This window comes from Crocodylus porosus, unplaced genomic scaffold (assembly GCF_001723895.1).
Source record: "Crocodylus porosus isolate Cpor-Errol unplaced genomic scaffold, CroPor_comp1, whole genome shotgun sequence".
Classification (NCBI taxonomy): domain Eukaryota; kingdom Metazoa; phylum Chordata; order Crocodylia; family Crocodylidae; genus Crocodylus; species Crocodylus porosus.
Genome location: NW_017728916.1, coordinates 5,971,629 through 5,993,677, shown reverse-complemented (window position 1 = coordinate 5,993,677; position 22,049 = coordinate 5,971,629). Strand labels below are relative to the sequence as shown.

The following is a 22,049-nucleotide window of genomic DNA, read 5'->3' as shown; positions in this document are numbered from 1 at the left end:
AGCACAGCCCAGCTCAGGGCTGGAAAGCATGCTGGGATGCTGGGGGACTGTGATTTAACTTGAACCAGGAAGGAGCCTGGGACAGAGGTTTCGTAAATCGGTTTGACCCAAATCAGTTTGGGTCTGATACAACATTCAACCAGGTTTATTTTAAACCAGTTTCAGACATTTTGAACCTGGTTTATGTGCACTGAATTTCTGTTCTGTTACAGGTTTATATCAATTTCCTATCACTTAAACTGATTTATGTGTAACTTCCGTCCCTTGCCAGTGAGACTGGATCTCCATGCTTCGCATCCCTCTGGATTTGAGCTATTTGCAACACTGAATGTTGTGATTAAGTGTGGACAAAAGAACACTTGTGTAGGATTCTCTGAGCTGTTGTGTTATGGTTATACTTTTCCTCTCTCCTGGGCAGATCTCAAGTTGTGCCAGAAGAGGCCAGTTCATTGGCATGTCATTGGACTGGGCACTGCACCAGAAGTACACTCCATTTTCTTTGAAGGTCACACATTCTTGGTGAGGAATCACCGGTATGCCATTTTAGAGATCTCTCCAGCAACCTTCCTCACAGCCCAGACCATGCCTGCCTCCAGTGGCAGATTCCTGATGTTTTGTCAGATTCCATCTCACCAGAAAGGTAATATCTGCAGTGCACCAGGACTGTTCAAGAGCAGGAGAAAGAGGAGGAATGGGTTGGGAGGAAAAATGTGTAGTGTGACCTAAGGCCCAACACACCCATACTCAGATGGGGTAGGTCCACATAAAAAAAAAAAAGTGTGTCATTAACTTTGGTTAGAATAGCAGTGAAGGCAAGGCCACGTAGCAGCATAAATTCAGCTTGGGTTGTTTTTTATTCACTGCTGGTTTAACACAAGTTAGTCAGCTGGGGTTGCATCTTTTTATAGTGTAGACTACAGCTGTCCAACTTGTGGCTTGTGGCCTGTGGCCCTCGGCACTAGTCCTGCCAACTCACTGGCTGCTGCTGTCCCTGGGGTCTATGGCTTCCCCCTCCTTCCTTTAGCTTTAACTACACCTCCCCAGAGTTTTTCCTGCTACTCTTATCTTTTCTGGCTATTTGACCCATGTGTTGTGCAATCTTGAACTCCATTAGACCTAGGAGTGAAGTCAGAAATTCTCTGAAAGAGGAGAGGTTGGCAACACAGCAGTGCACGGTATATGAATAAAGTCAAAGCATGCTTGATTCTACTCTCCCTATAACTGGTGTAAATCAGGAGAAGCCCCATAAAATTAAATCACTTTATGCCAGTAGAATGCAAATATAAGGGACAAGAGAATTGGGCCCACTTGGAGTTACTTAGAATCATCTCTAGATTTGGTCCAGAATTTGTGCTAGATTCACATCCTTTCTGTATGATTTCAAGAAGCAAAAAAAAAACAACACCAGCCAGCAATCTGCTGGAAGTTAACCAGTTGTCAGCTTAGTGTTTGCATCTCCCTAGAGATTGGATGTAATTTATTCTGATTTATCAGAATGAAATACATCCAATCTCTAGGGAGATGCAAACACTAAGCTGATAACTGGTTAACTTCCAGCAGATTGCTGGCTAGCCGCTCTGGAGTTTGTTGTCTACATATGTTCCTTAATTAATCTATTGGCACATACATATAAACCACTGCCCTCCTCCACTAACCCATTTCATTCCTGTCCTAATCGGTTACCCCTTTCATCTTACTACATCAACCTATTTACAAAGACAGATAACATGGGCAGAGAACTGTGCATCCATCTGAGGAAGAGACAGACAAAATGGGGTTAATAATGAAACTATATCTAGATCTTTGAGGAGAAAGAGAGAAATTAATGTTTTTGCCTGGCCCATTTATGTTCAGCTGGCATGGAGGCATACATTACTGTGGAAGACTGCCCAGAAGAGCCCATGATGAAGATGAGGCTGGCCCCAGATGAACCATCTGATGAATATTACAATGATTATGATACAGATACCAGAGTGATTGCATTAGATGAGGACAGTTCTTTTCCTGTAGTCCGTGCACGCTCTTTTGCCAAGCAAGAGCCCGTGACCTGGACATATTACATTGCGGCTGAGGAGGTGGATTGGGACTATGCCCCAAGGAAATCAACTTACCTGGACAGGTGAGAGCATGTTAATATGGCCAAAGCATGGGACTGGGCCTAGAAACAGGCTCTTCCCAGTGTTTCCATACCTCTCTGTAAAATTCCCACTCCTTTTTAAAAGCACCTTAAAGCCTCCACCAGACTCTGCCCATTGCCAGTCTGCTCTTTTTTCATTAATGCTAAGTATTTGAAGTTGGGACAAAGATGTAGGTGGCTGAGTATTTTTATCAGTTATAGCCATACAGACCCATGCAACTGAGCACTGAATTTGACCCCATATATTTCACCCATGTTCCCTAATGCTGGCTGATAATAGGTTGAGCTATGCAAGTCACACATGATAAAGCAGTGCTATAACATCTATTACCTTCTGCCTATGCAACCTAATGCAAAGAAAGCTGCTGTTAATAATAATCTAAGATGAGAGTATGTTAAGCAATGATAGAAACAATACCATCAGGCTGATGGAAAAAGCAACAGGCTAAAAATAAAGGCTTCCTGAACAATCTTGTACAGGCACCACAGTTTGATGTTGCCTTCAGCCATTTGTCAGAGGTTGGGCAGGTCATTAAAAAGATGAGGTCAGTTCCCAGGAGAAAGGAAAGTGTTTGATCTTTTCTCCTGATGGCCATCAACCCCTCCTTATATGACACAGGAGCAGAGTTGTGAAGGGGTTTCTGAACCTCATCCTTCTATGAACAGAGAAATCCATAGCAATGACCAATTATACTCTTAATCTGCAAGGGTACAAAGGATGACCTAATGTGCCACACTGCATCTCTTCCCCCTGATTTCATTGGAGCTACACCAGGGATATGTCTTGGCTTCCATTTCTGCAGTTAATGATGTGATTGAATTGCCTTGAATGGAAGGATCTGTACCACACATGAGAGTAGATTAACACCTAATGTTACTCCACTTCTTTTTGGTAATGATGACATGAGGATTAAATCACAGCCACATCATCTTAATCAGCATTGCCAGGGTGTGGCGTTTGTCCTCAGTCATACCAATCAGTCTGCTCATGTAAGCTTGTGTGTTTGAAGTAGAGGTATCAGGGGGCTGGCCCAATAGCAGGGTTACAGGGATCTTCTTATTCAGAGAGACTCAGCCCAGTTCCCAGAGGATAGGTGCCTGTATCAGAGATGACAATCACAGCTTACTTAGATTGGAGCCTTTTTGAGATCCCTCAAAAACAAGGACTGAATGGACTACCATACTACATGGTGTCTTTTCAGATGTGGACCAAAGCTTGCTGTAAGGCAGCTGCACTGGCCAAAGAAAGGATTCCTCTGCCATGTGATTTCAGCATATCTGGGTGCTAATTAACACAGGGACACGTGCTAGGCTCCCTTCTCTTGTACAGGTACCATTTCCTGTCAGGACAGTACATGAACAGGAGCAACGAATAAGCTTCCCTGACAATGCCATCTGTTGTAGGCTTCCTCTTTTTCTAGCCAGTGTTAGAATTCAGCCCTAAGGATGTGGAAAAGTAGTCTGAGTTCAGATTGTTCTTCAGGGAAGGGAATGTCTTTCTGATCTGTGTTTGTACAGAGCCCTGGTCCATGACAAGGTGTATCATAGCTATTATTAACATTATTATTCCATCTTCTTATGGACTGGTTTTACTGTGTCTGAGTTGGCAGGCTATTATCTTGAGGTTAGTGTCAGCTGGAGCCTTAGAGGTCAAGATTGTTGTTGTTGCCATCATCATCTTTTCCTGTGTTTGTTTCTTGGAATTCTGCTTTGACACTCATTCCTTCCTTTGCTGCTTCTTGTAGAAATGACACAAATAAGTGTCTGGAAGCTGGTCCTCAGCGCATTGGTTCAAAGTATAAGAAAGTGATATATGTGGAATATGAAGATGGGACCTTTAAGAAGCACAAGGTGGCAAATCAACATGACACAGGAATTCTGGGACCAGTCCTTAAAGGAGAAATTGGGGATCAGTTTACGGTGAGAAGAAAGAGCTCCTGGATTTTGGATAGATGAGCTCGACGGGGAAGATGGGAAGCTTTTTGGCTGCATTTCTACATGATTCCTTTTCATTGCTGTGGTCTGACACAGGTTCTCTATGGGTTAGGGCCCTTTCTTACAATGGCTAAAGTCCTCCAAAGTGAAAGATATAAAATATACAGATAAAAGCCTTGATGACTTCAGGGATGATGCCTTAGGGATGCATTTGGCTCAGTGCTCTTGATTTGTCTCTAATGCAATCAGCCTCAAGCATCACATTAACCCACAGACAGTATATGACGTTCAGCAGATTCTTCTTAGACAGATAATCCACTTCTTTCCTTGAGTTGTCTTCAAGGGTGCTGATGTACAGTGCCTGGTGAGGCTGTTCTACGTGTACGCTGTATCTTGCCTTTCTCTTTTATTAAATGACTCTTTTGACTTATTTATCAATGGGAGAGGTAGAATGGTTTATTATATGAGAATGTGTTATGATTCAGCAGCTTCTGAGTTCTACTCTCTGCCTTTGAGTCATTTGTGGCTTCAGGCAACAGACTGAAGTCTATGTCTTCAAAGTGCAGTACCTAGAGTTAGACTTCCTGGCTAACAAAGCTAAGGAGTGTGCTGAATTTCAGAAGGGTTGAACATCCATAGCCACTTTTGAAGCCAAGGGAATTTAGGAATGCTCAGTACCACTGCAAGTCAGGCCATTTACTCAAACATCTTATCAGTGCCTTATTATGGCCATCCATAACATTTAGCCTCAGTCCTTCTGTCTCATTTTTCCCAGCTGCAAAATGGGACTAATAATACTTACCTACCATCTAATAATTGCACCATTACTATGCTGTCCCATGATCTGACTGAAACAAAGACCTCAGGAAAGACTAAGACCAATCCAGATAGGATGGATGAAATGGTGGCTGGCAGGCAGAAGCAACTTTTGAAAGTCTAATATCTCTCCCTTACCTGAAGGATTCTGCCTGCCTCAGTTGAGTGTCTCAGTTTCTGGGTGATTTCCAGAAGACACCTTATAAAAGTCTGGTTTTCACTGGGTTGGTGCTCAGCACAGTGTGACAACCAGGACTCTTTAGCGTGTCTTAGTCTGGGTGCCCAAGGTACTTGTGGGGCAGGGATTGTGAAGAAGCATGGCCTTGAGGAGAGCTTTGAAATACAAAGGAGTATCAGAGTTCTAAGTGTTGTTGTTTTTGTCATTTCAGATTGTGTTCAGGAACCTGGCAAGCCGGCCTTACAACATCTACCCTCATGGCCTCACCAGAGTCAGCTCATTTCACCCACTGAAGTCCTCTCAAAGTAAGACTGGCTGGAGAAAACCACTGGAATGTAGCAGAGGTTTTGGCAAATAGTCATGTTCCTTAGGGCAGGAGAATTCATGAAACCCACACCATACGGGCTATGGATCCAAATCCAGAGTATTCGGGTGCTGCAGTTCCCATGAGGGTTTGTCCATATTGTAATGACAGTCAGTCTTGGCCAGGATAGGGCAAAGCACAACTAACCCACCCCCACCTATGGATGTGCTACAAACCCAGACATTCTCTAGTAAGGCTTTTCCAGGCTTCCAGTGAGGTTGTCCCCTGTGGCTGCTTGGGCCACTGAGGGTTTGCAAGTGGGTGCAAAGGAATGAGCCTGGGATGGCCTCACTAACCTGGTTCTGTGTTTGGAGACTGCCTCTGAATGCAGGTGTGAGTGTATGGAGGGGTTGGGAGGAGTGGGATACAGGCAGGACATGTCCCTGTCCTTACTGGGACTTGTTGTCTCTGTGGTGTAGAGAAGCCCTAAGGCTGCATAAACCCTTGGGTAGAACCTGCTCAGTCTGTGGAATCCCCCTTTAAACAGGGAGGTTCAGCAAAGAGACCGTATCAGTCAGGGAACTGACAGATGCTGTGAAGCCATTTCCCCATTATGCAAATGACTTTGATCTGCAGTTCCCAAGATCTGAGGAAGATCTCAATAAATCAGCAGGAACTAGCAGTTCAGATTTCCTCCAGTTTCCACTGAGGGGCCAAATCGACCCACAAAGGCAGAATTAAGAGGAGGTGGCACAAAGGTACCTCCCACTAGCCCCTCATCAGTTCTGTGATTTAGGGGTACTGTGTCTTCCCTGTAAAGTATCCAGCTAACAGGAATTGAATGGTTCTTCATCCACAATGGAGGAACCACCAAACCTTTTTCCATGGCTCAGACGTATTTGTTTTTACACATGATTTCCCTTTCATGTCAGACTATCAGAGGTTGCATCCTCTACTGCAGCAGTCAGCAGTGCTGCATAGGAAGGATATACCTACCACAACAGATCTGGTCAAATGCGCAATGCCATGCCATGTGCACTGGGGAGATTCCTTTTCATTTTCTGCAGTGTTCAGCTTGTGCCTTGTGTACATCACAGCAGTAATCTGGACATTTGTTTCACAGTGACCAATGAAGACCTTCCAGGAACCACACAGCTATAAAATGATTTTTACAACTTAAAGATTGAACTTCTAAGGTTCCAAAAAAACATTGAAACAAAGCAAAAAAAATAATTTATCACAGCATTTCTTTACATAAAAACACTGCTGTGATGGGTGAAGAAAAGGTAATGAGATTCCTGTCAGATGCAGCATGTTGGATACCACTACTAACACTATGCCTGTAGTACTACATAGCTCTTACATGTACTACTCTTCATATACTATTTTAAATGCATTCTTCATGCTTTTATATGTACATGTGCAACTCTTCATGCAGTCTTCATGTGCTACTTCCTAGCTAGTGTTTAGAGAATTCAAAGGTTCTGTATTATTCCTCTATTATGAAATGGATAACTGAAGCATGGAGATGGAATCAATCAGCAGAAAAGTGTCGGAGGCAAAACTAGAATTCAGATCTGGGTCCCAATTTAGTATTTTGTCCATGGGGCAACATGACTTTGTAGGGGAATGCAATGTTTTCCTAGATTTCATAGACATTAGGGCTGGAAGGGACCTTGTAAGATCATCAGCTCCAGCCCCCTGCCCAAGGGTCAGAAAGTCAGGTAGGATCAAAGGACTCCAGCAAGATAGGTATCCAAATGTTTCTTGAAAGTGTCCAGAGTAGGTGCTTGCACCACCTCTGTGGGGAGTCTATTCCAGGCCTTGGTGGCTCAGACAGTGAAGTTTTTCCTTACGTCCAGCCTAAAATGCTCTTGCAGGAGTTTGTGACCATTGCCCATTGTCTTCCCTTGGGGTGCTCTGGTAAACAAGTGTTCCCCCAGATCCTGATGCACAAGCCTCATATACTTATAGGCTGCCACCAAGTCACCCCTGAGCCTACACTTCTCCAGGCTAGAGTCCCATACCCATAAGGTCTGCTGTCTTGCCCTCTGATCATATGCATGACTCTCCTCTGGACTCTCTCAAGCTTCTCCACATCCTTTCTGAATTGTGGAGCCCAGAATTAGATGCAGTACTCCAGCTGCAGCCTCACTAAGGTCAAGTACAGCAGCAGGATGACTTCATGGGTCTTACTTGAGATCCATCAGTAGATGCAAGCCAGAGTTTTATTCGCTTTGCTGACTGTGGTATCGCATTGGTGGCTTATGTTCATCTTGTGCTTACTCATGACCCCCAAGTCTCTATTGGCTGTGGTGCTAGCGAGTGTAGTACTGCCGAACCTGTAAGTATGATGCAGGTTTTTTCCCCCCCAAGGTGGAGCACCTTGCATTTCTATGTATTGAACGTCATCAGGTTTTCCTTTGCCCACCTTGCAAGCCTATTGAGGTTGGCCGGGCACTCCAATGTGGGCACTCTTCCCTGGCGAATTTAGCCAGTCCACTTCTGACACCAGAGTCCAGATCATTTACAAAGACATTGGAATATAGGTCTGAGAATGGAATCTTGGGGGACACCACTGGTCACTGAGTGCCACATTGATTCAGTTTCACCAACTACCACTCTCTGGGTCTGACCTCAGAGCCAGTTCCCCAGCCATTGGACTGTAGGGTAGTTGAGGCTGCAGTTCCCCAATTTTTCCATAAGGACATCATGGGACACCAGGTCAAAGGCTTTTTTAAAGTCTAAATATATCAACCTCTTCCCCTTTGTCCAGGTGATACATCACCTGGCCATAGGAGGAAATGAGATTGGTCAGGCAAAACCTAACCATGCTGGCTGTCCCTCAGAACATTGCTTTCTGTTAGCCTGTCGATAATGTTTCCTTTGATAATTTTTTCCAAGATCTTTCCAGGGATTGAGGTCGACTTATTGGCCTGTAGTTCTCTGGATCTTCCTTCCTCTCTTTCTTGGAGATAGGCACCACACTGGTCCTCTTTCAATCTTCAGGTATTTTGCCCGAGCACCACAAGTTCTCGAATATCTTTGCCAGTGGCCACGCTATGATGTTTGCCAGTTCCTTTAGCAATCTTGGGTGCAATCCATCCAGACCAGCTGATTTGTGAGTGTCCAGCCTCTCAAGGTGTTACCTCACAAGAGCTATGCCAATGGTGGGTATATAGTCACTCTCACTCTGACATCCCACATTTTGTCAGGTAGGCTGGTGAAAGACTGATGCAAAGTAATCATTAAGCAGTTTGGCTTTTTGCTGGGTGTTGGTTGTCAGCTGCCTCATTTGTTTTAGCAGGGATCCAGTGATGCCCGTGGTTGTTTTTTTGGACTTCCTACATATCTGAAGAAGGACTTTTTATTGTCCTTGATTCATACAGTCAGATGGAGTTCAGTTACAGCCTTGGCTTTCCTTGTTTGCTCCCTACAGGAGTGAATAACCAGAAGGCTGATACCTGCGGGGGAGGTACCCACAGTCACTCGTCTGCTGCCAGTGACCTGCTGGGGGTCCAGACCCCCCTTCCCCTTACCCCCCTCAAGCTTTCTCAGTGCCACCGGCAGGGTCATTTCCATCCTTTATAAGCATCTCTTTTTAGCTATAGGAGGTCCATGAGTTGCCTGTTGAGCTAAAGGGGTTGCTGAGCTCTTTTACTCCCACACATCTTGAACTCCTCTCCCTGTCAAATCATGGCCTCTCAGGACCTTGACAACAAGCCTTCTGAACTTATGAAAGTCTGCTTTCCTAAAGTCGAGGACTTCTGCACTGATGACTGACTTGCCAGCTTTGCAATGGATTGTGAAAGTGATCAGTTCATGGTCACTGTCAGACAGCTTCCCTTCGATTCTTAGGTCACTGACTAGTTCATCCCCTTTGGCCAGTACCAGGTCCAGCAGCACCTTACCTCTTGTTGGCCCATGAACTTCTCGAGACAGATAGAGCTCATACACATGTGAGGAAGCTTTGTGACCTATCAGATTTGGCTGAGTGCGCTTCCCATGAGATGACTGGGGTAGTTGAAATCTCCCATGACAAACATGCACCACGAGTGTGCAACTTCAGCTAGTTCCCTAGCGAATTCATGGTTCAGCTCTTGTTCCTGACTTGGAGGCCTGTATTAGACTCCTACCATTGTATCCCCTTCACCACGTTCCACTCATATTGTAACCCAGAGGGTCTCCCATTGTCCTCCTTGGGTGCCAATCTCTGCTTGTAGGGAAGTGTACTGCTCCTTCACATAGAGAGCTACACCCCCGCCCATTTTTAAGTATGATCTCTCCTGTACAGGGCATAGCCATCTGTACCTGTGGTCCAGTCATAGGAGGAGTCCCACCAGGTCTCTGTTATCCCTATGAGATTGTAGTCATTTCTGTTTAGAAGAAGGACCAGTTCCTCCTGTTTATTCCCCAAGCTCCTGGCATTTGTATACAGGCAAGTAAGTGTGTTGTTGGAGACCCTAGATTTCTTTACACTCCTGGAAAATCTCTGTTCCTGGGCTGGGCTAGTGATGGGTTCCCTTGAGCAGCCTAACCTGCTGATTTGGTGGTTGATGCTTGGTGAACTTGCACTGGTGGTTGTCCACCCATCCCCTCCCTGGTGAGCTTAGTGTCACAGGGGCACTGAGGTGCCCTGTGACTTAAAGGATAAGAGGAGAGTTGTCAAGCAGCAGAGCAGCGCAGCTGCGGGTTGCTGGAGCAACCAGCCGGTCAGGTGACCAGAAGGGGGCAGGGCCGGGCCCTTTATAACAGCTCAGGTCGGAGCCTGTGAGCAGTTCCCCTCTGGCCACTGCATGAGCAGGAGCTCTGCGGCGGAGAGCTGAGCAGCAAAGCCTACGGTGGCAGTTTGACCGCTGCAATGATGCGAGGAGAGAGAGAGAGCCCTGAGAAAGGTATCGGTGAGAACCAGTGCGGCGTGTGGTTTGTGTTATAAGCCGGTGGGCTTTTGCTTGTGTTGTAGCCACTTGGCTTACGGTTTTGTTATGATTACACTGGAGGACCGGGTGAGGCTGTAGGGGTGAGAGGAGGGCTCACGGAGGCTCCCCAGCCAGTTGGGGGTTCCCGGTGCTCAGCGGGGCACAGCGAGTGGTGCTCAGCAGGGTACAGGGTTTGCGCCGGAGAGGCGCGGCAAACGCCCCAGAGGGGGCAACGGGCGCAAGAGGCACGGCAGAGGCCCTAGGTGGGCCATGTACTTGATCAAGCCACCTCAAGGCGGGCAGCAGGTTTCACTGACAGGCACCCAAGACTGGTGCGAGCTAAAGGGTTGTCTGGAAGGTCCCCGTACCAGCAGGGGAGCCCTAGGAACCAGAGGGGCCAGGTAAGGCTCCGGCCGCCTGAGCCTTACAGGACACACTTTATGTCAGGGTCATCGTTGGCAGGACTTTGAAGGGGCCAGATAGGGCTCCGGCCGCCTGAGCCTACCAGGACACACTTAGTTGGACAACCATCATTGGCAGGGGTCAGCAGGGGCCAGGTAAGGCTCCGGCCACCTGAGCCCAATTGGATGGTCACCAGGGACAGGACTCGGAAGGGGCTGGGTAGGGCTTAAGCTGCCTGAGCCCAGTCGATATAGAGGGTTAATCCAGTCAAGGGGGCCACGCCCGGAAGGGGCGCCAGAGAAGGGGCGCTGGTTGCGGGTCAGGCCCAGGGGCGCCAGAGAAGGGCTGCTGGTTGTGGGTCAGGCCCAGGAGTGCCAGAGAAGGGGCACTGGTTGTAGGCCAGCCCAGGGGGCACCAGTAGGGCGCAGGACCAGACAACGTCCAGGAAGAGCTGCGAGGCTTGGGGCGTGCTATAAAGGGAGGTCGGAGGCACGCACTGCTCATAAGGCTGGGGTGAGAGCGCCCCATTTGCAATGGAGGCAATACCAGCGCGGTGTCATAGGTGCAAGTAGGCAGCCTCCCATACTGACCCTAAGATCAAAGACGTGGCAGGCGAGTCGAGGGTGCTGGATTGCCTAAGTGACATGGCAGGGGGGCGCTAGCAAGTACACGGCCACTTGTAGGTTCCCGCTCCGTGACACTTAGTTTAAAGACCGGTCAAGAAGGTCAGCCATTCTGGCTGAGAAGAGCTTCTTCCCTGTAACAGGGGGGCCTTCCCAGGGCCGATCTACCAATGTCCCACCCACCTGTTCTAGGCCAACCGCCCACCTTCTTTCCTGCCATGCCTGGATGATATCTAATTAATTATCTTAATTAGGCGGGAGGCTGCCCATTTCTTGCCCCGATGCCAGGGGGCACTATCTGTGGCTCTGTTCCTCCCCTACACCGCAGCCCAGGCCTTGCAGATGGCATCCATGGTTCTTAACCTCAGCGCCCCCACACTGCGCCCCAGAATCCTCCAGTCCAGACCCCTACAAGATCCCTCCACTTAGGCGGCCTACTCCGCCTTCATTCTGGGCTACCCTCCCTGAGCTGTTCCTCCTTATGGGTGTGGCCCCCCTGGGACCTCTGGCTACACAGGTCCTCCCCTCACCTCGAGGCCAGTCAGAGCCCCAGGCCTTCAGCTCCGGGCATTCCTTGTGGTGGGCCTCTGGCCCTTTGACCCTTGTGGTCCTGGCCCCAGCATTGACCAGTCAGGGGATTTCAAGTCAGGCTTCTGAGTCTATGGCCCCACTCTCTCTCCTGGGTCTGCCTTCTGGAACCTACTAGGGGGTAACCCACCAGTTGTGGGAGCTGGGGTTATTAAGGTTCCCCAACTCGCCTTTCACTGGGGTGGTAACTGGCTTGGCATTTCCTGGGGCTCCTGCACCAGGCCACCCACTCCTGGCAGGGTGCAGTTTTAGGTCATGTCCAGGACCAGGAGCCTCCAAACCATCCCCTACAGCTCCTGCCCTTACCTCCAAGTTGTTACATGCAGCCTTGCGGCCAGGCGATGTTACTGCTTGGCCTGCCAGCAGCAAACTGCCGTGTTTATATAGGAGGCCAGAGATCTAAAATGGCCACCGCAGTCAAGCACCTCCTGGCTGCTTGGCTCAGTTCTTAAAGTTGCAGGAACAAACAGTGCTCTGCCACACTCCCCAGTGGAGAGAAGAGGAGGTTGCCCCTTCCCAGCAAATCACTGCCTCTTTCTCTGAAGCATGGACTGTGGTCATAGAAGCCAAAGCCTTCATGATGGCACCAACATTACAGTCTTCTGTTCACTACTTCAGTTTGTCTCTCCCTCCTCAGCCCATGACCCGTAACCAGAAGGATTGAGGAAAAAACCACCAAAAACCACCAACCCCCTAAGCCCCACTCCCAGAGTCCTGTAGTCATTCATGACCTGGCAGGGATTGCGCCAAGCTGTGTCATTTGTGCACACATGGATAAGGAACATGGGATAGTGGTTGGAGGGCCGGATACGTTTTGGGATTCTCTCAGCTATATCCCAGATACGGGCCCCTGGGAGGCAGCAGACCTCCCAGGCTAACGGATCGAGGTGGCAGATTGCTCGTCTGTCCCCCTAAGGAGGGAGTCTCCCACAGTGACTACTCTGTGATTCTTCTTAGGGATAGTACTGGTCACATTTCTTTCTCACTTGCAGGAGCTGACAGCTCTGCTGGCTTTACTGGTGCTGCAAGGGCTTTGTACCTGTTGCAGATATCCAGGGGAGTGGTGACCCTAGTGCAGTGAGCCTTGGGGCCAGTGACAACCTTCATCCAAACCCCTGGCTGGACAGTATGGGAGCTTCTCTTGTTTACCTTTGTCCTGGCAGGCAACCTAGCTCCTCCATCTTCTTCCTGGGGGTGAAAGGCCTGACAGTAGGAGTCAATCTCCTGTTCACCAACCCTGATGACACACAGCCTCTGCACCATGGTCTGGAGCACCACTATCTGGCACTCTGAGATTCCAGTGGAATTTGGAGCAAACCTCACAAATGGAGGTGTCATTTCTCCTGATCCCATGTGCTTGGAGCCAGGCAGCCCCCACAGCCGAGAGCCAGGGGACTTCTCTGAGTGGATGCTGGAACCATGGGACCTGTCTGGGTGGAGAGCTCAGAAGTACCAGAGGGGAAGGGTCCGATCATGGAGGGGATCTTTGGGGTGCAGCATGTCCCCACCATGGTACAGATGGTAGTCTGGGCTATGCCAATCCTTCTCTTCAGGCTCACTGCCTAGAGCTTTGTGCCCCTCCTGCTCGCATCTCCTGCACAAACTCCCATGCTAACTTGCACGCTGGGCCCAGAGCACGCCTGTTCACGAGGCTCCAGTCGCATGGCACCCTGTGGGGCTGGGCCAAGTAGGAACTGTGGGGGGGGTGACCCTCCTCAGCTCCTCTCCTCTCAACTGTCTCCCTGCAGCTGTCGAACTCCCACCCACCATAGGCCCCACTTACCTCTCGGCTGTGCTGAGGGTCAAGGCTGGGATCCGCGCATCTGCTAGAGGTCCCTGAGGGGTCCGGGGTTCACAGGGGCACGATGGGCTGTCACCCATGCATCTTTCTCTGGAGCAGCCATTGGTGGGCCCTTTTAAATCCTGCATGTGTAGTGGGCCTGCTGCTGGTGCCGTGCCACTCTAGGGCCTGGAGGATCCCTGACCCACTAAAGAAGGGGGCTGGTAAGTGCCCCCACCCTTGCCCTAACTCACGCACCCAACAGCACCAGTCATGTGGCTCCCTGTGGGCTGGGCCAAATAGGAGCCCGGGGTGGGGAGATGTATGAACCTCCTTGGAGGATCCTCTCCTCTCAGCTGCCTTTCCACAGCTGTCTAACTCCCACCCACCGTGGGCCCACTTACTTCTCGGCTGTGCTGGGGGCCAAGGTCAGGGTCCCTGTGTTTGCTGGGGGTTCCTGAGGGGTCCTGGGCTCATGGGGGTACAACGGGCTTCTGCCAATGCATCTTGCTCCGGAGCTGAACCCCAAGTGCAGCTTGGGGTTTTCATAAGCATGCCGCAAGTGATGGAAGTTGCAGTGGTCATCAGGTTCAGTAAATAAAGGCATACATGAATGAGAAGACCTAAACAATAAATTTGAATACAGGAGCAGTAGGCAAGCCTCTGCAGACCTTTTCTCTATCTCTCCAACACTGACTTTTAACTGATATCTAACTGAGGGACCAACTCACAATTCCTAACTCCCTCAGTCTTCTATTTGAAGCACTTTAAATAATAACTTTTATCATCACCACCATCATCACCACCATCATCACCATCCCTCTGTTTTCACTTACCTTCACATACCATTGTGAGACCAGTTCTGCCCCTTATACTGAGAGAGTAGCACAGAAGTGCATAGGACTGCTTATGGGATAATGTGCTTCTCAGTGGACCTGATTTTCTCCCAGTTACATATATGTAAATTAGGAGGAACCACATAGAAGCCAGTGATATAAAACCAGGGTGAAATTAAAGTCAGCGCCACTGTACGAGGTATGACTGGGCCTTACATGGTATTAGCAGAATAAGCCACAGGAAGAAAAACATCCCTTCTACGTCTGTCACAGTTTGTGAGCTGGTCACATTTGTCCTTCCTTGAGCTCTCTCTTCCTCCCGTTTATCTTGGGGTGTTCCTTGTGATTGAGCTCATTTTCCTGTTGAGGCTGCTAGTTTTTCCTCTCTGGGGTTGCTAGGTTACCAGCTCTTCTCCCAAATACTGTTGCTGCCACCTCCTGGAGATGTGTGGGAGATTTTTGCTGTTTAGAAACCATTTTGCATTATGCATCCTCTTTTCCTTCCTCTCTCTAATTTAGTGTCACCTGCTTAAGAATTAAAACTATTGAAGGGCAGTTCAGTGTATGGAAACAAGTGCCTCTGGTTCTGGTAGCGGGGATTGGCAGAACTTCCTTTAACAGAGGAACAATTTTATGTGCACAGAACTAATTCCATTTTGCAAAACTTCTTCAATTCTTTATTTCAGGAGACCTGTTCCTGACTTAGCCACATACTGCTCTGTTCCTGACGTAGCCACTGACTCACTGGGCTCTGACAGATGTGACATTTGTCTTTGAAAGAGCTCTACTGCCATGTCCTGATGGAAATGCATAGCTGCATTAAAAAGTGCCTGATCATGTGATAAATTAACCAATGTAATGAAGGTTCAGATGAAGGAGCTCCAAAGCAGAGTGCCTTCATTAGCCCAGCCCTGCCCCCAGTGCTGTCTGCAGGAAGGGAGTGGGATGGAGCTCTGGGCTGAGGTTTGCCCAGTCTCAGCTGGAGAGGGGGCATGTGTATTGCAGCCCCCCACCTTGGGTCTGGGAGCACCAATACATGCCCCACCTCCAGCTCAGGCTGGGCAATCCCAGCCTGGAGCTTCCTCCCCTATCTTTTTCCCGCTCCCATCCTGTAGACAGCACCAGTGCTGGAAGCGGGGTGGGGGCTAGGGGAGAGAGGCTGCAAGCAAATAGCTCCTCCTGGATCAGCTCCAAAGTATAGCATGAACCCCTCCCCCCTCCGACCCAAAAGCAGACGTCTTTTGAATTAGGGGGGAGAGGGGCGCTGTAACTCATGGCACTTTCTGTGAGTTTCACATCTGACAGCACCACGCTGTCTCTTTGGGCAACTGAGTTTCCTGCTTAGTGACTCACTCTTCCTACTTGTAAACTGGGGAGAACGCTTTGGTGGAAGGTACTAGGTATTACAACGTCATGATTTAAGGGTGATTCATCAGTCAATACCCATGCTTTTTGAGCAATTTGGGCTGTGCCCTCCTTGCAGAGAGAAATTGCTCTGGGCATTTATTGGCATTGTATTTACTGACTAAGTGGTTGGAAGTGGTTGAAAAATTTACTTGGGCTCCACTATCTTGCAAAAACTTGGTTTGGAAGCCAAAATTAATGCTCGCATTGGAAATGCAAGCAACACTATGGCTAAATTTCAAAAGAGAATTTGGAAAAACAGAGTGCTCACTTGACAAAGATGTCTGTCTACAGTACTTGCGTACTTAGCTCTCTATTGTATGGCAGTGAAACGTGGACGCCTTATGCCAAGGAACAACGAAAACTGAACAGTTTCTATCTTAGATGCCTGTGTCGTATAGAATAATAGAAAATTAGGGTTGGAAAAGACTTCAGAAGGTCATCTAGTCCAACCCCTTGCTCAAAGCAGGACCATCCCCAATTAGATCATCCCACCCAAGGCTTTGTCTAGCCAAGTATTAAAAACCTCCAAGGATGGAGAGTCTACAACGTCTCTGGGTAACCTGTTCCAGTGTTTTACTACTCTCCAAGTGAGAAAATTCTTCCTAATATCTAACTTAAATTTCTCGTGTTGCAACTTGAGACCATTGCCCCTTGTTCTGTCATCTGCCACCACTGAGAACAGTTTAGCTCAGGGGTGGGCAATTATTTTGAGCGGATGGCCGCTTACCCAGTTTTGGCAGGCTGTCGAGGGCCACATGAGTAGCCCCGCCCCTTGACAGGTTCCCCACTCCTTGACAGGTGCCCCGCCCCCTGGTCACCATCTTGGGACCAATGTCCCAATGTCTTGGGACCAATGTCCCAGGGCCAGTACCGGTGGGGCCCAAAGCGGGGCGTGGGCCAGCAGGGGTCTGTGGATCCAGGCTGGGCTGCACCAGCAGGGAGGCAGGGAGCTGGCCCGGCTCCATAGAGCCCTGCTGACTGAGACCCCAAACTCTTGCTACCCTGCTCTGGGCCCCACTGGCACTGGCCCCGGGACACTGGTGCGGGCCCTGTGCCCCCACTGGCTCCCCACCTGCTCACACCCAGTGCCCCCCGAGATCTGTGGTACAGGCGGGGGGCAGCGCACAGCCCCAACCCAGCCTGGCAGTGGGGCCAGTTTACAACATGGTGCGGAGCGCAGAGGGGGGAGAGAGAGCAGCCTCTCCCCACCCCATGGCCGGCACCCCATGCTGCAGTCGCTTGCAGCCTGCCTGGGGCTGCCTGTGCCTGCTCTGGACAGCCCTGCACGGGCTGTGAGCACGTGCAGCGCGGGGCACCGGCCATGCAGTGGGGAGGGGCTGCTTTTCTCTGCACAGGGAAGAAGCCCAGGGAAAAGCTGAGCACGGGGGGGGGAGGGGGAAGTGGCTCCTCCCCCATCCCATGGCCAGCACTCCCTGCTGCAGGTGCTCGCAGCCTGCATGGGGCTGTTCGGAGCAGGCACAGGCAGCCCCATGTGGGCTGCAAGCAGCTGCAGCACAGGGCACCGGGCATGCATGAAGAGGGGCTGCTTCCCCCCCACCCCATGCTCCTTTCTTGCCTGGGGTCTCTCCTCCCCTTACCTGAGCTTCTCATGCCAGGGCAGCCATGTGCTCCCAGCCCAGAAACCCCACCTGGGGCTTCCAGATGTGGGGTGGGGTGGGGCGGGGCTGGCCTTGCTGTTGTTGGAGCCCTCTGGGATTCCCCTGGGCCCTACTGCCCTTGGTTCCTGTCGTTTTTGACAGGAACCAAAGGCAGAGAAATATTAATTTTCCACATTTTTTTAGGGGCCACTAGAGCTGTGTGACACTTCAGTCACTGATTTGATTCAGCGGAGATTTGGCCTGATTCGGTGGCCAAATCTCGAATCTGAATCGAATCGAATCAGGAGACCCTTTTATCTCTCTGAATTGAATCGGAACCCTCTGAATCGATTTGGAGAGATTCGAAAAGATTTGGCTAGTTGGACATAGGCACAGCTTTAAATGTTTTTTCTACATACCTCAAAGTACCAGGCAGCTCATGAATGTTTTGATGGTAGAGCAGATGGAGCATCCCATTGGAGCGTAGTGGGGTCCCCAGCACACTCAGCAGCAGACCCGGAAGTGGACCAGAAGCACTTCCAGTCCACTTCTAGGTCTGCTGGGGAGTGTGCTGGGGGCCCCCCCTGCACTCCCGGCTTGGTGTTCAGCCACAGGAGGACCTGGGTGCCCCCCCAGACCTAGGCAGCAGACCCGGAAGTGGACCAGAAGCACTTCCAGTCCACTTCTAGGTCTGCTGGGGAGTGTGCTGGGGGCCCCCCCTGCGCTCCCCCGGCTCGACGACTGGTGCCTCCTGGGTCTGCAGGGACACCTGGGGTCCTCCTGCGGGTAATCACCGAGCCGGGGTGGGGAATGGGGGAGCCCTGTGCTCCTGTGCGATGCTCCATCTGCCCCAGCATCGCAGCATTCACAAGCTATACCTGATACCTTGAGGTATATAGAAAAAACATTTAAAGCTGTATCTATGGCCAAATTGCTAATTCTCCAAATCAGCATCAAATCATCAGATTTGGATTTGGCTGAATTGAATCAGGGGCAGTGATCAAATCACCGTCCCTGATTTGGGCCAAATCTGAATTGAAAAAGGCCCATTTTGCAAACTCCTAATAATCACTTCCCTTGCCCTGCTGGCAACACTCCTACCACTGCAGAACAGTATGCTATTAGCCTTCTTGGCAACAAGGGCACACTGTTCGCTCATATTCAGCTTACTGTCCACTGTAACCCGTAGGTCTTTTTCTGCAGAGCTGCTACCTAGCCAGTCAGTCATCAGCCTGTATCAATGCATGGGATTGTTCTGTCCTAAGTGCAGGACTTTGCACTTGTGTCTGTTGAACCTCATAAGATTTCTTTTGGCCGAATCCAATTTGCCTAGGTCACTCTGAATCCTAGCCCTACCCTGGGCATAACATGGAGTGACAACATCTCCAACTTCACTGTCCTGGAATGGGCCAAGATACCCACTGGGCACGTCTACATGTTCATTAATGCATTGTAATTACAGGTGCATTAGTGCTGATGCATGCTTTTTTTTTAAGCTAATGCACAATAGACTAATTCAACTGCACATTAGCTCATTAGCATGGGTTTTGCCCCTATGCTAATATGCAGTCGAATAGTCTACTGTGCCTTTAGTGTCTTGTGTAGACACACCTAGTATGTTCATGCTCCTGAGACAGATGCCTCCATTGATTAGGACATGTAAATCATATGAGTGATGGCTGAATCCCCAAGTACATACTCTATGATGAGCTGGCAAACATGAACTTGGCAAAGTTGCCCACTGGCAAACATCAACTTGGACAGCCCAAACTCTGTTTTGCTGATGTCTGCAAGAAAACCCGTTGTGAGTTGTATGTCGATGGCCAACACTGGGAATCAGCTGTTTTGGACCACTGTGAGTGGAAAGCCACTGTGAAGTAGGGCCTACATTGCTCTGAGCTGGACAGGGTCAGTGATGAGACAGAGAAAAGGCATCAGAGGCAGGAAAGAGAGCCATCCCCCAGCCATGGGGTTGGAGAAATTCTAAGCCCCATGGCCCTGGGGCTAGGCTGAGAGTAGCCTTCTGGTGGTGGGGCTAACTGAGAGCAGATTTGCTCCCAGTTGGCATCTACATGTGCACTACTGTACAGTAACTATGTCACAGTTAATTTGCTACTTGCAAATGCAGGTAGCAAATTAACTGTGCAGTAGATTAATTTACTGTGCAGTAAGCATGTACACATGTAGACAGTGACACTTTACTGCACAGTCAGTTAGTCAGCTGTATGGTAAAGCATTTTGTGTAGATGCATTGTTAGCAAATAAAAACCAAGGATTCCGGACTAGTCCAGGGATTGACACGACACCTTGTTGGATGAGTGACAGAGCCCCCCGCTGACCCTCAGCACAGCGAGGCCCATGGTGGGAGGAGGTTAACCCCTGAGTGAATGGGAGGAGGCGCCTGAGTGGGGCCGGGTCGGGTCAAGCCCCACCCAGGCCCCTACTTGGCCCAGCCCCCCAGGGAGCCATGCGACCGGAGCTGTGCAAACAGGCTGTGCAAACAGGCATGGTTGTCTGCTGGCGCATGAGTTAGCACGGAGTTCGTGCAGGAGGGTGCACGGGAGGGCCCGAGACTCTGCCTGCGAAACCCCCAGGTAGATAGTCCCAGCCATAGCCAGCCTACCGGAGGCATGACATGGTTGGGCACGTGCTGCACCCCTCGGGTCCCCTCGGGCTCTGTGGCCCCCCCACCCGGCACCTCAGAGACAGCCACCCAGATGGAGCCCATGGTTCTGGGCTCCACGCAGACAGAGACCCTGGCTCTCGGCTGCGTGGGCTGCCTGTCCCTTTTTCAGGCTCTGGGGCCCGGGAGCATGGTCACTTCCCCTTGTGGGGTCTGTTCCCTTTTGGTGTCTCTGGTGTGCCAGCTGGAGGAGCTCCAGGCCACAGTCCAGAGACTGCATGCCATCAGGGACTGTGAGCAGGAGATTTACTCCTGCTGCCAGGCCCTTCTACCTTGGGAGCCAGAGACTGGACCACAGTCTTCCTCCAGGACCAAGGAGGACTTCGGGACTCCCGCTCTGTCCAGCCAGGGGCATGAACCAAGGTGGTCAAAGGTCTTAAGGCCCACCGCACCAAGGTCCCTGCCCCGCCGGAGCTTAGCAACAGGTACGCACCTCCTTCTGCTCCAGCAGAGCCCGCTGAGTTGCCAGCTGCTGCAGGCAACACAGGCTCAACTGCAGCTACTGCCCCCGCTCTCCCCAAGATAAAACGTAAGGTGTTTTTTGTGGGAGACTCCATCCTGAGGGGGACTGAGGGGGCAATCTGCCGCCCCGACCCCTTAGCCCGGGAAGTCTGCTGTTTCCTGGGGGCCCGCATCTGAGACATTGTGGAGAGGATCCCTAAGCTTCTCCAGCCTATAGACCACTATCCTATGCTCCTTATTCATGTGGGCACCAGTGACACAGCTCGGAGCACTCCCAGTTGGGTCATGAGGCGCTACAGGGATTTGGGAGCGGGGCTAAAGAGTCTGGGAACACAGGTGGTGTTCTCTTTGATCCTTGAAGTCTCGGGGTATGGGCTGAGGGAGAGGAGGATCCATGTAGTCAACCAAAGACTGAGGCGCTGGTGTCATCGGGAAGACTTTGGCTTCCATGACCACAGCCCGCTCTTTGGCAAAAGAGGCAGTGAGCTGCTGGGAAGTGAGGGCCTCCACCTCTCTCCCCTGGGGAGGAGGCTCTTCTCAGCCAGACTGGCTGACCTGCTCCACCAGGCTTTTAACTAAGCCCATTGGGGCATGGGGGGACTACCACTACTGCTTGCCTGCTGAGCAGCCCTTGGAAAGCCACCAGGCCAAGGCACTTAAGAGAGCCCACCCCTGCCCCAGCCCTGGTACAACCTGTGATCAAGGCAAGAGCCCCCAAGGGGACACTTGCCTGCCTGTACACAAATGTCAGGAGCTTGGGGAACAAGCAGGAGGAGCTCGTCCTCCTGCTCAATGCAAATAATTATGGTGTCATAAACCAGGAATAACGGAGACCTGGTGGGACTCTACCCATGACTGGACCATGGGTATAGACGGCTATACCCTCTACAGGAGAGATTGTGTAGATAAAAGGGGCTGGGGTGTAGCTCTCTATGTTAACGAAAGCTACGCATCCCTGCAAGCTGATGTTGGTGACCAGGGTGGACGACTGGAGACCCTCTGGGTTAAAATCTGTGGGGAACACGGTACGGGCACACAACAGTGTGAGTCTACTACAGACCTCCCGCCCAAAGTCCTGAGCTTGACCAGGAGTTCGCCCAGGAACTGGCTGAGGCTGCATGCTCCAGGACCGTGATTGTCATGAGTGACTTCAATTACCTGGAAATCTCGTGGGAGGATCACTCTGCAAAATCCGAGTGGTCGCAAAGATTCCTCTCGTGTGTGGATGACCTCTACCTGACTCAAAAAGTCTATGGGCCAACAAGAGGCAAAGCGCTGCTCAACCTGGTACCGGCTACTGGGGATGACCTAATCGGTGACCTAGTGATCGATGGGAAGCTGGGTGACAGCGACCACGAGCTGATCACCTTCACCATCCGCC

General features: G+C 50.4%; 1 protein-coding gene across 2 annotated transcripts in view; it reads left to right on the top strand.

Annotated features, from left to right (window-relative positions):
* The window catches only part of F8 (coagulation factor VIII), a 91,913-nt gene that overhangs the window by 26,743 nt on the left and 43,121 nt on the right, over positions 1-22,049 (top strand). Inside the window, exons 7-10 of one of the 2 annotated variants that reach the window (XM_019536319.1) lie at positions 419-640; positions 1,855-2,119; positions 3,883-4,057; positions 5,278-5,371. In XM_019536319.1, the coding sequence (XP_019391864.1) occupies positions 419-640; positions 1,855-2,119; positions 3,883-4,057; positions 5,278-5,371 (756 nt within the window). Of the gene's footprint in view, positions 1-418; positions 641-1,854; positions 2,120-3,882; positions 4,058-5,277; positions 5,372-12,493; positions 12,500-15,408; positions 15,412-22,049 lie in introns of those variants that run through there. The other variant, XM_019536320.1, reaches the window with a different exon arrangement.